This window comes from Elephantulus edwardii, unplaced genomic scaffold (genome assembly GCF_000299155.1).
Source record: "Elephantulus edwardii isolate Elephantulus edwardi_28Jun2011 unplaced genomic scaffold, EleEdw1.0 scaffold00016, whole genome shotgun sequence".
NCBI lineage: Eukaryota > Metazoa > Chordata > Mammalia > Macroscelidea > Macroscelididae > Elephantulus > Elephantulus edwardii.
In genome coordinates, this window is record NW_006399766.1 from 21687495 (window position 1) to 21704947 (window position 17453).

Here is a 17453-nt window from a genome sequence, read left to right on the forward strand (position 1 = left end):
TTCATCTCTTTTAAGTGGACATGTCAATTTTTAATATTTCATCGATCAATCTAGAAGTCCCTTAGAAGCATGAAGCTGGTTTGCTCTCCCATCTCACCAAACCATTGAGATGACACTCTATTTCCAGCAGACAGAGGCACACTGTCAATGCAATAATTGGTGACAGTTCCCCACATCAGGGACCTTACTCAGCAAAATGCGCACAATCCACTCGATGACTTTACGAGCAGAGCAATGACCGCAAGTGTTTCTTGGATCAGGTCACAAGGACCTGTCAGTCCTTCTTTGGAGGATGGTTATCAGCTGTCCCCAGTCTGGTGGGTGAAAACACAGTGGGGTTGATTAGAAGCCCGCATTGTGTCCAGATGAAATATTGATGCACCCTCACAGATTCCATAATGATTTTCATCACTAATATGGTCTTTGGTGCCCTAACCATTCAAATAAACGTATTCTCCCGTTCAGAGTAAGATCAATTAAAAAGAACCAAATGATTGATGTCCATGCAATGCGGCAGGCCAGGCTGAGACTTCATTGGGGAGGCTCCGGGACCACTCCAAGTGGCACAGAGATTTCTGTTAGGTACCCAAAGGGGGTTCCCATTAATTACATTAATATGCACATGTTCCTTGACCGCGGAAAGATTTTTGAAGAAACAAACAAACAAACAAACAAACAAATCACTGTGAGTCATCACTCATCTGGGTGAAATGTTCTAGCAAAATGAGACCAGTCACAAGGGTCCACAGTCTGTGGAATCCTTTCATGTTCAATGACAAAGGTGCAAAGATACAGTTAAAGCGCTTTCTTGGAGAGGTTGTCTCACTGGATATTGTGAAGACTGACCAAAAGGGGGGGGGAAGTCCCCCCATGAAACAATGTCATTTACCCCTCTGGATAACGTGTTAGCATTTCCCCCCAAAAGTAGCCAGAGCTCTGATTTCAACCCTCAGAGCAAATTCCTGTTGAAACTGGCCGCTCCATCCACCTCTGTCTCGGCTTGTTTTTCTCGCCAAGCTGCAGGCTCTTGGGCGTTGGTTCCATCAGCGATCTGCGGCATCTCCCTTGCCGCCCGCCATGCGGGAACCGAGTTTCTCCTGGTTTGGCTTGGACATTAAGGACGACCTAGCTGCTGGGATTTCCCTATAGACGCACCTAATAAGATTTACGGAATTAATGTGTGACCGCATCCACCATTCCTTCTGTCTATGTCACCTTCTATTTTGTCCCTTCCTCTAAGCCGAGAGCAACATGCATTTAAGATCAATTAAGATTATCATTCTTTACTGGCTTCTCTTCCTTCGGAAATGAATAGTCGTAATATGGATATAGAGTAATAAGAAGTCTACAAAAGAGAGATCTCAAATCAGATAGTTCCACTCTTTCCGGAAAACAAAGAAAGGGCTTTTGAAAATGACATAAATATACATTTACTCCTTTGAGACAACCAGAACCTTAAATTCTTCTTAGGGATAACAACAAGAAGGAAGGAAGGATATCTTTTCCAAAGAGTCTTTGCTCAACAGACCAAGATTGTGGAGCAGAAGAAAAGTCGAGAGCCTGAAAGCAGAAGACCTCAACAGGAAAGCAAAAGACCTCTCTGGCAACATTCTGTCAATTTCTACAAAAGTTCTCAAATCAATGTCTTTCAAAAATATTGCATAAAGAGCTCTTACCTGAATACGACTTCCTTAACAAAGCCATGCTTCTTTCTAAGCTGGTCCTACTCAGACAATTGCTGTCTACATTTGGAGCGCACACACAGAGGAGATCAGAGAAAGTTTAAGGCATATCTAAAGTATTCTCCAAGGTACTGGCCAGAAACATCAAGCCCATCCTCGCGGTATAGAGAGATCATTAATGGGCATTAGTGACAGACCATTATGACTCTCACAGATCATTAATGATTCATCATGTAGCAGTATTGTTCTGGCAATAATCAGACCAGTGCTCGGACTCAGATATACGCTTTGCCCATACTATTTGCTTAAACTTATTATTTTCCAAGGATAAAATTTATTTTGCCTTCTAGAATTACGGAGGAAAAATAGGTCTGTAACAGGATCCCTGAGCACATTAGTGGAGCTAGCTGGCTTATGTGGTAGAAGCTTCTCCCACGGTCAGGGATCTTATAGCCTGAAAGCTCCCCAGTAGCTTTAGGGATATTGAAAATGTCTTTTATCTTGAAATTAAATTATTGATGAATAGAAAATGCTACAAGCAAAATAAGACATTTATGAGAATTCTAGTTGCTCTATCTTTGGTAATAATTATTTGTAAAATGTTGAAATTTGATCAGAATGTTGAGTGCTTTACCAGGAAAAAAAAACCCTCCCACATTTTTATATCAAAGATTTTTGCAAAAAAAAATAATCAGAGACTCTACTAGAAGTCTATGAAAAGGTTTTCAGCTGACTACGACAAAAGCAAGCAACGGAAGCTATTTTAGCATTCTAGCATTCACATTTCTGAGGCATTCAACCATACTAATACAGGAATGAACTTTTTAAGGAAAAACACATCCCTAAACCAAATCATCATCTCTTTTCATTTTCCTTGGTGAGACAGACACTATTTTGGTTGGAAATTCAAATGGAAATGGAAATTTCAGTTATTCTGGGAGCAAGTGAATCTCTCCTATGGAACAGATTGGATTCTCCTTCTGGGAAAACTTCCCTTAAGTCAAAGAGAAAGGAAATCTGAATATTGAAGGATTCCTGACACCCACAGGGAGCTATATTTATCACGTCCCATCACCCACATTCTGTGCTCTATGGAAAGGGACACTATGGTGATACCCCAAATTCCACGAGCTTACATAATTTCCCTCCTTAAGCTTCTCTGCATAATCAAAATTGCCTGGTGCTCCCTTGCCTCTTTCCCATCCAACAGAAGCAGATAACAGCTGCAAACACCAGCCCCTCCCAAAGGGACCCAGCCTCCAGCGAAATCCGTTCAGCTCTACGGACTTAGCTGGAGCTCTGCAAGGACTTAGCTGGAGCTCTGCAATGGCAGAAGAGGAGGATATTTGCTCTGTTCTGAACTCACTCACCCTCCGTCTATCCCACCCGGCAATCACAGCCCAAGAAGCTGAACACCGGAAGTCTTAAGAACCCAGGAGAGGCACAAGCATGGGCTCTGGCCAGGACTGGATTCCTGGAGGGGTGACTTGCGCAGTCCCTCCGGGCCTGCTCTCACCAGGGCCCACACTTGGTCTCATGCTCTTCCGGCACCATTTGAAAAATCGTGGTAATTTTTGAACAAGCCTGTCAGGCATTTGTTTTGTGCTCTGCCCTGCATATTCTGGCTCAAGGTACATATTCTAACTAGTCACGCAGGTTTAGATGGGAGGGCTGCTGATCAGCTTCCCGGTGTTCCTGTGGGCTCCTCCCCACTCCCACTCCACCGGGAGGCTGAGCTAGTGTCCCTACCACCAGGTGCACCACTGCGCATGCTCAGATCCCTGTCTGCCAACCCAAATGGCTAATGGAAGAATTTAGGCTTCAGTGAACTTCTTGCACAGGACAGGTGCCAACTTCCTTCCAGCCAAAATAGAAAACCCTAATCTGGAGGCAGAGTCTCTTAGCCAAGGTAAGAGCTCTCAAAAAGGCCATTCCCGAGGGACCTGAGGATGTCCACTCAATAGAAGTCGTCTTATCAAGTCTAATCAAGAGACTCTGTCTTTCAGCTCGGTCCTAACTGCTTCTAATGGTCCTGCAGGGGTGGCACTGGTAGGGCAGTGGAGAAGGGGGCCTCCTGAGATGACAGCGACTCAATCTTGTGATGTCTAGACTGCACAGAAATAAACAAAGTCAGGGCTGATATGGCGCCAACTTGCAAAGCACGTGAAATTTATTTCTGTTACCCTCGCTCTCCTTTCCCTCACCACTGCAGCCTCAGCCGCTTAGGGCCTCCATGCTGCTCTCCAGCAGCCTGTCAATGCACTGCAGGCCGGGCAGCTGCCTGAGCGCCCTATGATCCTACCCCTCTACCGTACCACTGCTGTTAAGTGCCCTCGACGCGAGTACAACTCCTAGCAACTCTATGGCAGTGGACCTGAACCCTGTCTTATCTTGTGCCATCCTCCTCATCTCTGACACTAGACAGAGCCCATTGCTGAAGTCACCATGTCCACCCATATCGTTGTGGGTCATCTTCTCCTTCATTGACCCTCCATCTTTCCAAGCATGATATCCCTTTCCAAGGGACAGCCTCCCCTAGCTACATGTCCAAAGCATGAAAGAGGAAGCTTTGTCATCTTTGCTTCCAAGGAGCATTCTGGTGGCACTTTTCCCAAGACATACCTGTTTGTTCAAATTAGTCTTGGAATGTGACTTAAACTGGCCAAGTGTTCCAGATGAAAGCCTGTGGATTAAACAATTTCACACAAATGTGCAAAGAAATTATAGCTCCTGCAAAGAGGTTTTCACCCTAAAGGCGCAGTGTGGTGTTGTCTATTTGACATTACTATTGGGGGATGTGATGAAGGGAAGCATCTGAAAGGCACAGTGGATGGAAGTGTACAGTTATCTTACGTAGGTGGTGATACAGCGCGATGTGTCAGCCATTTAGGAACAGCAGTTTTTCAGCCTTAGACTTAAGCCCTTCTCCCCTCCCTCCGGCCCCTTTAGAGAAGTAACAGGGGATGCAGGTCTGTGCTGATCCACCTCCTTGGCAGAGTGCTGTCCCTAACCACACATTTTGCTAGGCTAACCAAGCTCTCCAAATGTCCCCAGGTTCTTCATACCTCCCCAAGGTTGTGGAAGATCTTCCCTCCGCTTGGAGTGCCTTTCTCCCAGTGTCTGCTCACTACTCTTTGAAGTAGGACACCCTCTGGGGAGACTTCTGCTGGCCCCGTCACTCCTCTCTCAAGTTGACTGCTGGCCTCCTTCGTGCCCTTGTGGTAGCTGTGTGCTGTCCAGTCAGAACTGACCCGTGGCTGACCTGCAGCTGGTTTTCAGAAGCTGTAAATCATATGGGAGGAGAGTGCCCAGTTCTCTCCCCCCAGAGCAGCTGGTGGATTCGAACTCCATCTTTGCATGAGCAGCTCAATTCCTTGCCACCAAAGCCTCTAGAGTTCCGAACACAAATTCAATCACTAAGAATAGTATAGCAGATTGCCACTGTTGTAAAGTGGGACTGACTGACAGCGGGGTTGGGGGGAAATAAAGAAAAGAGGGGATAACTAATGTATACTGCATTGAAACAGATGAGGGAGACAAGTGTTTAGGAGGGATATATGATAAGGTATTATTGTCATGACAAGAGTCCACAATGAAAGCTGCAGAGAGGAATGGACTGGGGGCTGGGAGGGGGGTTTGTATAACAATGAAATATTTTTTTATTTTTTACTTTTTAAAGAGAAAAGTGATGTGGAAGGGAGGAGTGGGCAGGGAGGAAAGTGTGCAACAGGGAATGAATGGAAACTCAAAGTCGCTGTAAATTTTCATTAAAATTAATTTAAAAGAGAATATTCTACTAGATTCTATATGGTTTGTTTACACGAGCCCTGGTTGTCTAGTTCTTGAGCAGTCAGCATGCAAAGACTACATGCCACCTGATTAGTACCTGCAAAAACAAATAGAATTAGTATCAATAATGTGGTTCGGTGCCTTCGAGTCAAGTATGACTCAGAGCAACCCTGTGTACAATGGATCGGAACCGTGTTCTATCCTGCGCCATCCTCATCATCTGTGGCACACTGGAGCCCACTGGTGCAGTCACTGTAGCAATCCATCTCATCGAGGGTCTTCCTCTCTTGCATTGTCCCTTCACATTTCCAAGCATGATGTCCCTCTCCAAGGAATCGCTTCTCCTAGCAACATGCCCAGAGTATGTGAAACGAAAGTTCAGCATCTTTGCATCCAAGGAGCTCTCTGGGCTGCACCTTCTCCAAGGCATATCTGTCTGTTCTTTTGGCTGTCCATGGGATCTTCAGCACTCTTCCCCAACATCACAGTTCAAAGGCCTCAGATCCTCTTCTGTCGTTCTTATTCTTGTCCAGCTCTCAAATGCATAGGAAGTGACTGAAAAGATTGTGGCCTGATTGGGTGCACCTTAGTCTTTAAACTGACATCATTGCTCCTTAGTACTCTAAAGTACCAAATAGAAATATAGCCTAAAAGAGTGACCACCCAAGGAATTTAAGGCCCCACCACTAACACCACGATTGTACATATATCTTCGCAGGAAGTAGGGAGCCACTTGGCAGAAGCTGACTTAGCAGAGGCTACACAGGCAGCCTTCAGTGCCTTTACTGTGGCTTTAGCAAGGATTCACAATGTTTGCCCTAAATCGACACAGGGGTCAGTACTCACTGCATGTGTCACTTGCCCTTTTCTAAAAGATGCCACCAGCAAAGAAGTCATATAAAGATGCCATCAGCAAGATGTCAGAGACCGAGTGTACCTCTCTGAAGTCCCGCTCAATCCCCTGTCCCTCCAGGCAGGGTCTAACTCAACCGAAGCTGACAAATCTAGTTAACTCTCTGGTGCGTGGCCTTTAATCTCAGCCCAAGAAGGCACAGATCTCCCAGCTATCATTACAGTGTGGACTAGCCCAAGCTTTCTGCCTTCCTGGAGGCCGTAATCAATACGCTGCCCTCCTCTTGAAGCCCAGACACATCAAAGGCAATAATGCCTGATATTTAATCATTTCCCATTAAAATTCAAAGCTCTGTCTCCAGGCCCCCTTGACAGTTTAATTGTTTGAAAATGTCAGCAGAAGCAGATGTAAATAGATACGCAGTGCAGTACGCTGTTTGCTTGCTCGCTCTGTCACCACAGCCTCTGGGCCAATTAACAGGAGCATTTTTTGGCTGTAAATGTGGGTCTCTGGCCACTGATCCCTCATCTTGGGCAGTCATGGAAGGGAGGAATTTATGGTGGTAAAGACACAATTCTCCCCATTTAACAGGATCAAGAGTTTTTTTAAGTTTGAGGAATAAATGCTTTTTCCTCTTATCTTCACGACAACCTTGGAAAGTTTTGTTTTGCTTTTTGTTTGAATGGGTGCATAAAATGAGGCAAAAGGGGCTGAAGTTCCTTTGTCTAAATTCACAGAGTTGGTGACTAGTAGGGATCGTGCCACGGGGTTCAGGTATTACAGGACAATCAAAAGATTGTTGGGTTAAACTGGATGCAAACTGGATGTCCCTTTATAGTTACTCTCAACCCTGAGCTTTCATGAGTCTGTGTCCTTCCATGAAACCAATTGCTCTAAACCCACTAGCGCTGCTCAAGTAATTAATTCCTGCCCCAGTCACTCAGTTCCAGGGAAGAAAGGAAATTCGGCTGAGGAAACACACCCCAGTCAAACTGAAACCTTCCCTGCTGACAACCACCAGTCTTTTCCTCTGAGCATAGCAGGGGCCGGGGAGCTCTGGTGGCATAGTCCAGAGAGGGTTGCACTGCCAACTCAAAAGCTATGCTTCTTTAGCAGTTTGAATCTCCCAGTGGCTCAGTGGGAGAAAGAGGGCCAATCATCTCTCGTGTGATTCACTGCCTGTGAAATCCAATGGAGGGTCTGCTATTAGTTGGTTCCAGTTCCATGGTGATAAGTGATTGAGTGAGTGAGTGAACAGTACGGGTGGTGAGAGTAGCCAGAAATATCCCAACCCCACAAGGCAACACAGGCGTCAGCTGCCATCATGGTCTGACTGAGCTGACACAGCCACCTGACTTCACCAAGGACATGAGATGAAGAAGACACAGGCAACACATCTCTTTTTTGAGTGTTTTAAGCACAGAAGGCAGCAGGCAGTTGGATTTGGATGATAAAGGGATCGTCCTTCATCATTTTTAAGAATTAAATGAGACAGTCTAACCAAGAGCTTTGCCTTTAATGCACAGTGAACAAAAGCCAGTTTTCTTCGGTTGCTCATAGCCCCTTCTTGCCCCTGTACCTGCCCGTGTAACTACATCATCCTTCCAGGCCTTTTGTGCAAGTTTGGGGTGTGTGTGTGTGTGTGTGTGTGTGTGTGTGTGTGTGTATAAAATCTACCAGCATCAAGCAACCGACAAATATTGAGTCCTTCCACTATACCAGGACCCATACAGCATGCCAGAGATATCATTCTAGAAAACACACCTATGAAAAACCAGAGCATCAAAAGGGATGGGTCTGAAGGCACGAAGGCAGCCAAAATAGATTGCCCAGATCGCTTGGCCATAGTGGATATGCTGAAAGCAGAAATGGAAAACAAGGTATTGAAAGTAAGGTTTGATTTACACGCTTCACAGACCACACACACATTACAGTTTCTCAAATATTGGCCGAGTAGCCTGTATTCTTCCCTTGTGGTTTCAGAAGGACAAAACTGAACTAGTACAGACAAGGCCCACGACTGGCTGACACCCCTGGATGGAGCTTTTCTACCAGTCTAGTCCATGTTTATGCTTATTGGTCAAGATTAGACCTGAGGCAATGGTGGTTCCGTGACAGAATTCGTCCCTGCTGGGTGGGAAACCAAGGTCTCATTTCCACCCGATGGATGTATATCTAACCCAGCCACACGTGCCCATCAGTGGTGCCTTGTATGATATCACGCTGCTAGAGTTAAACAGGGTTCAGCAGAGCTTCTAGCAGTGACTAGGGATATGACTTCTGAAAATCAGCCATCGAATCCCCTACTGATCACAAATGTACATTCCACAATGGATTACAGGGATAGTTCAAGACCAGGTAAGTCACATGGGTAGGGTGTGACGAGCCAAGACAATGGCTTATAGCAATGGCCGTATGTCAAGCTTAACATTCACATAGTCAATACAGACATTCCTTCCACTCTATTCTGCTTCCCGCACCACAGTCAATAATACCTGGATATGTCAACGGTCACATTCCAGATATGACACAAATCATACATCTAACTGGGTCCTCAGACCTTTTAAAGGTGCTAGGGGGCGTGTGTGTGTGTGTGTGTGTGTGTGTGTGTGTGTGCGCGCGCGCGTGTGCATGTGTTTGTGTGCTGTATTAGCAGAAAAACATGTACGTGTATGTATAAACATATATGGAGATATATATGTATATACATATATAGAGACTCTAGTGGTCTAATGGTAAGAAGCTGTGCTGCAATCTCAAAGGCACATGGTTCTAATCCACCAGCTGTTTCATGGAAGAAGGATGGGCAATCTCCTCCCATATGATTACTGCCTCTGAAAACTTGCTGGAGGGTCAGGGTCAGCTATGGGTCAATTCCAACTCAAAGGTCTGCAACAACAAACATACATATACATGTATCTTATAAATATGATATCCCTTTATTGCAAAATTATACGCAATGCAGAGAAAATAAAAAAGTTCTTTGCAGTTTTTTTCACTCTGAGAAATAGGATAATGTTTTCCGCTTTGTGTGCCCAGCGCCCCCTGGTGGATATCTAGTATATTTCCTATGTCCTTTTCATGCTAATCCCTTTGCCAGCACTAATTCCCCACCTTCTGGACAATCTTTTCCTTGCAAGAGTTTTTGTGGAAGGAGAAATTAAATATTTAGATTCTTACAGATACATATCTTATGACTATAGGGACCAAAAATCCAATTATGTCCTCTGTGTTCATTTCAGTAATTTTGAGGATTCTCTTGGCCGATTTTAGAATTAATGTCAAATACATGCCTATTTTAGGGAAACTTCTTTTACATTCTTTGATACAGCAAACATTTCTTGAGTGCCTGCTGTGTGCTAAGTAGCCCTGGTGACGTATTGTTGTGGTGCTAACCAAATGGACAGCGTTTGAATTAATTAGCTGCTCCTTGGAAGAAAGATAAACAAATTCCCCCCCGTAAGGATTTACAGCCTCGTAAAAACCCAATGGAGAGAGGATGTGGAGACATTGCAACTCTCATACACAGCTAGTGGGATTGCAAAATGGCACAAGCACTCTGGAAGGCAGTTTGGAGTTTCCTAAGAAAGCTGAACATAGAAATTCCAATATGAACCAGCTATTCCACTACCTGGAATGTACCCCAAGAAAATGAGAACTCTTGCACTGGAATAACTGAAGGTATTTTCCACAGTTAACTTCTGCTCTTGTTTTGACTGCTGAGATTGAGCTTCCCCATCAATTCTTTCAACAGATCAAATTCCTATGCAGTCCGTAAGGTGACATCCATGCATATAGTTGCCATTAGTGATTTTTCAAAATATATTGACGATGAATGAAAAAAAAAAAGAAAATGAGAACTGAGGCACAAACACTGATGTTAATAGCAGCATTATCCACAATATCAAGAACAAAGAAATACCCCAAATGTCCATCAATATAAATAACTGGATTGAGAAACTGTGGAACAATGCAATACTGTGCAGCACTCCGGAGCAACAATTTTGAAAAGTACTATATAACATGGGAGAGGCTGGAGAGCATTATGCTGAGTGAACTTAATCAGTCTCGTAAGGACAAATACTGCATAAGACCATTATTGTAACAACAGAAGGATAACCAATGAGATGTGTATACAAAGAGGGAAGTGGAGGGGCAAGAGGGCTGAGAGTGAGGAGGCGGAGGGAAATCATGGGGTCACAGAGTTGGTGGGTGGAGGAGGGGGTAAAACCCAACATGAATGAAACACAATGTAAACAAATTGTCGTATGCAAACCAATGAAAAAATGATTTAAAAGGCCCAAAGGGGAGTTGTTATGAGTTAGAATTGATGTGAGAGCAGCAGGTTTGCTTTGGGGTTGGATTAACAGAGTGACTGTAACAATGGTCTCAAGCGTATTAGAAATGGTGAGGGTGGCACAAGATAGGTCAAAGTTCAGATCCACAGTTCATAGAGTTACTATGAGCTGCAGTTGACTTGATAGCACAATCATGTGGTCTGTGGAGAGCTGCTAAACCAAAGACAGCGTCCTCTTTGGTATTTCAAACCCCCCTGTGGCTCTAAGGGAGAAAGATGGGCCATCTCCTTCTGTGTGATGTACAGCCTCTGAAAACATACTGGAGGGTCATCTAGGATGCAGTCTGGACTCATAAGCTAACACAGGAGGAGATTGCCCCTTCTTCTCCAGAAGAGCATCTGGTAGATTCGAACCCCACGCTTTCGGGATTGCAGCGCAGCTTCTTGCCACTAGGCCATCAGAGTGCCCTTTCATGGGCTATGATTTTGAGACAGTTTTTGGCATGGCTTCAGGCTAAGGGAGGAGACTGGACCAAGAAGAGGATTTGGAAGTGTGAGGGTGGTACAGAGTTGGGCAACATACTGGTGATCACAAGGACGACGGAAGCCCAGACAATATTTCCTTGTTATGTTATACATTGAAATGGCATGACATTTAAACATGTTATACAGGAAGCAGTCGACAGGAGCTAACACCGCATGATCCCTTGCCACGGCTGCTGATCACACACTAAGCTTCTCTGAACATGCTTCCTCATTTCTGTCAGTCATTTCCTGTTCTGCAAAATGAAGGTCATAATTGTCTGCATCATGAAGAAAGGTGGTACCAACACATGTAGAGGGTTCTGAGAGCGAGAGAGAGGTTTCGTTTCTTCTTTCTGGGCCAGTGTGCTCAAGAGACTCAGTCTGTAGCAAGAGAGCTTGTACTGAAGTCACTTGCCACCTCCCCAGGGAGAAAGTCTCTAATTGAGTGGTATGTGGAGAGCTTAGACATTGGTTTCTATACAAACCAGGGCAGATTTTAGACTTCACAGAGTTGTGAACATGTGAGGGTCCCCTGGTTTGAGGGCCTGCTCTGCAAAATCCTCCAATTCATAGCAGAATGAATGGAAGTCTGACATAGGGCAGCAGCGGCAGTGGCAGCCTCTGGGCTTTATATTAGTGAAGAAAGAAGCCAAGCGTGGCAGAAGAAGGAGGCCCAGCCTCAATGGGAGCCCGAGCAGGGAGATGTTGCAAGAAGGGAAACGGCCTGTGAGGCGAGCAGCGATCCTTACATCATGGACAATTTTACCACAATTCAGAGGAAGCCTTTCTGAAAGGAAAGCTCTGATGATTTGTGTGTCTGAGAAAGATTGCATCCTCTTCCCCAGGACTAAATGTTCCACTGGCATCCTTCTCTACCCCCTTCCTCAGACATCTTACCCTCCTCCCTTCCAGCTCATGGAAGCCTGTAATGACATAGGAGAACAGACTACAGTTACCATCTCTTTGCTATGGCAGCGGGATCTATATCTAACCCAGGCCCCTTACCCATATTCCAGATCATGACAGCGGACAAACATGCACTGTCACCACCCTGAGCTTTATCAAAACCGAAATTCTATGGGGCAAAGAATCCAGAAAACATTGGCTCAAAATGCCCACGGTCACTGTTTAATGATGTTGAACACATCTAGTTTTTGCATTGTGAAAATAGAGAATTGGGGAAACTCTCTCCAGTGTTATTAATCACAGTGAAGGTAACACTCCTAACCAGCCAGTTTCCTGAGTCTGAAATTCTGGAATATTCCTTGTCTCCTGCCATTCTCTGGATCCCCTAACTTCAGTCCATGATCAAGTCCTAGTGATCCTACATTCCACATGTCTCTGAAATAATTTTGCCTTTTCTCCACTCACAGGGGCGATACAAGACAACTGCCCATGTCAAGAACACATCAAAACTTCGAATACAAGCATGCCTTAGAGATATCGTTAGCTTACTTCCAGACACCCCCCCACACACACACACACAGTAAATACCACAAGAAAACAAGTCATAGGTTTTAAAATTTTCTAGTGCGCATAAACGACACCCCAGTGGTCTTGTGGGTAAGAAGCTGTGCTGCTAACACAAAGGCATTTAACATTAATCTTCCAGCTCCTCTGGGGAGAAAGATGGCCAAGCTGCTCCTGTGCAATTTACAGCCTCTGAGCACTTGGTAGAAAGTAAGCTAGCTACAAGTTAATTCCGACTTGATGGCAAGGACTTGAATTACGAGTTGAGTGTATATAAAAGTTACATTTATAACATCTTAGCCATACCCTAACACTTTTAGGACCTGAGTCATTGGACTTCAGGACCTCTACGTTAACTAGCATAACACAGTACACAAAGATAATAAATGTTCTACATCTTAGCTAAATCTGTGGCCCTCAGGCTTGGTCTTAATTGTTTTGGGTTAAACATGCTTCTAGGTTGTATAGCCCTGGTCTGTCTACTTTCTGTACAGAGGTAACTCATGGTTGCTGTGATACTGAACACCGTGACACTGATGTGTCAAATGTAATAATGGTTACCCGTGGTGGACACTGTTTGGTGGAGCTCCCCGATTAAAACAAGCTCAGAAGCAGGAGTGGCATCCACTTCCGAAATAGCTTGTCTCAGGAAACCCTATGAACTTGGAGAAAGGATGAAAGTTATACAACTGTTCAGGTCTTTCATTCATAGGGTCGCTATGAGTTGCCTACCACGTGACAGCACTTAACAACAACAACATTTTAGCTGGAAGAGACTGAGATCTTAAAAGCGTGATACTGAATCACTTTAGGAAATAGTATATGACCAACAGTCAATAGTACTGAAATAAGAAGTTCAAGCTGCAACTGAAAGCACTGACCAAAAAAAAAAAAATTAGAAAAGGTCCCAGAAAATGATGGAAAACCAATTTACATGTTTCAACAAACAGATGCAGCCCTGGATATGCCAAGAAATTTGGAAGCAAGTTACCCGATCAACTAACTGGAAGAGATCTATATGTGTTCCAAGAGAATGCGGAAATTATTGAACAATATCAATATCACAAACATACAAAATCTTGCTGAAGATTACTTAAAAGTGGCTGAACTGTGCAAAGAGAACTGCTAGAGATTCAAATTAGATTCAGAAGATGCTATGACACTAGTGACATTGCTGATGATGAATCTTGGCTGAAAGCAGAGAATACCAGAGAGATGTTTACTTATGTCTTATAGATTATGCAAAGGTTTTTTTACTGTATGAATTACAGCAAATGATGGATACCAATGAGAAAAATGAGACCCCATCAACATTTATGCTTATGTGTTTATGCTTTTGTGCTTGTACAAAACCTATACATAGATCTCAAAGCTTGGCTCTTCTCTGAACAGAACAAGGGAACACTGCATTGTTTAAAATCAAGAAAAGTGTGCCTTAGAGTTGTATCCTTTATACCTATCTGTATTCTGAACAAACCATTCAAGAATCTGGGCTATATGAAGAAGAATATAACGTTAGATTGAAAGAAGAATTACATCAATTACTTGCATTATGTAGATGATGTAGTCTCACCTGAAGAAAGTGAAAGATTTCAAGCACTTACTGCAGAGCAAAGACTACACACACTTCAATATGGATTATATCTCAACAACAAGAAAACAAAAATCCTCACCATTGGATCAAGAGGCAATATTATAGTAGATGGAGAAAGCACTGAAGTTAGTTGTCCAAGTTTCATTTTACTTGGATCCACAATCAAGACCCACGGTAATGGCAGTCAAGAAATCAAAGGACACCCAGCATTGGGGAAATCTGCTGTTAAGGACCTCTCCAAAGTGCTAAGGAAAGATTGACGTAATTTTAAAGACCGGAGTGTACCTGATCCAAACCATGGTATTTTCAATGGTTTCCTTTGTACCTGAAGTTTGGCCAATGAATAAGCATGAGAAAGAACTGATGCCTTTGGATTATGGTGAAGAGTACAGAATATCCCACGGACCGCCAAAAACCCAAACACGTTTGTTTTCAAGGAAGTGCAGAATCCTCCTTAGAGGCAACTATAGTGAAACATCATTTCACTTATTTTGGTCATATTTTAAGGAGGAACCAGTTCTCAGAGAGAGATCCCATGATGGGAAAAGTAGAGGATCAGAGAAAGAGAGGAAGCCAATCCCCGAGATGAACTGCCATTAGGGACTGTTAGGAGCTCGAGATGCTGAGGATGGCACAGAGTAGGGCAGGGTTCAGATCTGCTGTTCATAGGCTTCTTATGAGGTGTCCACCCAACAGCATCTAGCAACAAATAAAACAAGGCACCTAATCACGGGATGCAAGTGCTGCGCTCTCTCAGTCCAGAACAAAGAAAAGTAAAGAAAAGGTAAGAAAAGGAAAAGCAATATAGTCTAAAGGAGTAATGGACCACTGGAACACCAACCAGCATGACCTGAGACCTGAAGAAATAGATGGTGACCAGCTATCACTGCTCTCCACTCTGAGGTAGATCATAGCAGAAGACCTTGGTCAGAAAGGGAGATGGTGTGGAATAAAATAGAAATTCACAAACAGATCAGGTCCAATTGTCTCACTGGAACTCTTTTTTCTTTTTCTTTTTTGTTTTTTTTTTCTTGGAACTCTTTTTTAAAAAATTATTTATTTGCTGAACAATTTCTGCCCCCCACTCTGTCCACTTTGCAATGCACCCCGTGTTCCAGACTTGTTATACATAAAATGTCCTTTTGGACAGCTCTTCCCCTCACCTGATATAATGCAGTGTTCATTACCTCTCCACTCTTTTCCCATTCTCTCCTCAATTCCCCCATGTCTGTCCTGTTGTATAACAGCTATGTTATGCAGTATTTGTCCTTTTGTGACTGAGATATTCCAGCATAATGTTCACCAGGGTCACCCTTTTTGTATAATGTTTTATGAGTTCTTTTTCACTGCTGCATAATATTCCATTATGTGAATATAGTATCGTTTTTCTATCCATTCATTTGTTGATGGGCACTTGGGTTGCTTCCATCTCTTTGCTGTTGTGAATAACACAGTAATAAACAAGGATGCACATGGATTGGTTTGAGTCGCGGCTCTGGTTTCTTTAGGGTATATTCCCAGTAGTGGAATTGCTGGTATTTCTATTGCCAACTTTTTGAGAAAGTGCCAGACCACTTTCCATAGTGGTTGTACATGCCCACCTTGCTGGAACTCTTGAGGCCATAGACCTTAGCTATTCTTCAAACTTGGAAGAAAATGTCAAGTGGCTCAACTTCAGCCAAAGAATAGAGAGCTACTCATGTATTTGGAACAATAAACCATGTGACATCAAAAGGGTTTCATTTGTTCAGGGACAAAACCTGAACCTGAGCGCTAGGGGGTAAAAGGATGAGTGGTGACAGGAAACACAGTGAGGAAGAGGAAATAGTCGTTACTTCCTGGGGATTGTACAAAATAGAAAGTGGATGGATCTTGACTGGAAAGGAAGGTTGCTCTCGACACTCACCCAAATAATAATAAATAAGGCTTGTTTTTTTAAGGCAAAAAGTTATTTTTACATTATCCTGTAGTTTATTAAGTATGTCACTGTGTTGTATGTTATGTGCTGTTGGGCCAGAACTAACTCATAGCTGACCCTCACACAGGAGATGATTGCCCATCTGTGTGGAAAAGTCCGTATTGCTCCCCAAAACTACCAAAAGTCGACACAGAGACACAATGTGCATATATGCTGCTGGCAAAATGGCTCAATGCAGGGCTACCACAAAGCTTGAATCTGTTAAAAAGCAGAATATCTGCACAGCTTAATAAAGTAATGAGTAACAGAATGAGGTACGATTATGTAAGTACTGTTTTCATTCTTTCAAAATTCGTATGTATCTGCATATTTAATAGTTGGTGGTGGTGTGTACCATCAAGTCAGAACCAACTTATAGCTGACCCTCTGGCCGGTTTTCAGAGGCAGTTAATCACATGGGAGATTGCCCATCCTTCTCCCATAGAGAAGCTGGTGGCCTCGAACAGTGTGCCTTGGGGACTGCAGCACAGCTTTTTGCCACTAAGCCACCATAGCTCCCTATTTATATTTTTTTAGTACAAATCATATTATTTGTATCATATATATTCTACTGTGTTTTAGTACAAATACTAAACTATGAAATACATGCATAGACTGTTTGTTGTTGTTGCTGATTGCCTTTGAGCACGACTCATAGTGACCTTTTGAACAAAAGGCCTGAAGCCCCTCTACAACTATCAACGTATCTCAAAGTTCATAGAGTTTCCGGAAGCAAGTTGTTTAGGAAATAGATACCACTCCTGCTTTCAAACACTACCTATGCATAAATAAATATGCCCATTCAGGTAGGTGAAAAAAGTTTGGTCTACAAATTAACTCCTCAGAGCAAAGTGAAAGGGGAGGCATTCTCCTTTACCTCAGTGTCTCTGAAGAAAGGACCTTCTTAACAGTCAGTCATTAACACCCCTCGTAGTAAAATCCCATTCTGACATGCAGGTAGGGTCACAGCAAGTGAAGTACCAAATTTACACTCTGCTTTAAAGGGAGTGGGTCAGGATTTGGTTTGTTGTCTCAGAGATGTTATTAAGCAAGACTGCACTACCCTTGTTCTCATGGAGCTCAAAAATAGGACCAGATGTCCCCGGAGCTGCTCTATTTTCTAACACCTTGAAGTACACAAATCCTTTGTGGTGTTGCCACCAAAGCACAGACCATGGATTTAATTTAAAATACAGTGCAGTGAACAATTTATTTTCCAGACATTTAGCCTCCGAAGCGATTTCTCATTGTCAGGAAAAATCAGAGGTATCTACGTTTGAATCAGC

The 17453-nt window shown here is 43.5% G+C and overlaps 1 protein-coding gene across 3 annotated transcripts in view; it reads right to left on the reverse strand.

Annotated features, from left to right (window-relative positions):
• LOC102853389 (fibroblast growth factor 13-like) overlaps window positions 1-17453 on the reverse strand; it is a 585433-nt gene that overhangs the window by 145659 nt on the left and 422321 nt on the right. Inside the window, exon 1 of one of the 3 annotated variants that reach the window (XM_006881830.1) lies at window positions 1677-1778. The exons of the other annotated variants lie outside the window; for them this stretch is intronic. Coding sequence (XP_006881892.1) covers window positions 1677-1704 — 28 coding nt within the window. The 5' untranslated portion in view covers window positions 1705-1778. Of the gene's footprint in view, window positions 1-1676; window positions 1779-17453 lie in introns of those variants that run through there. 3 annotated transcript variants of the gene reach the window in all.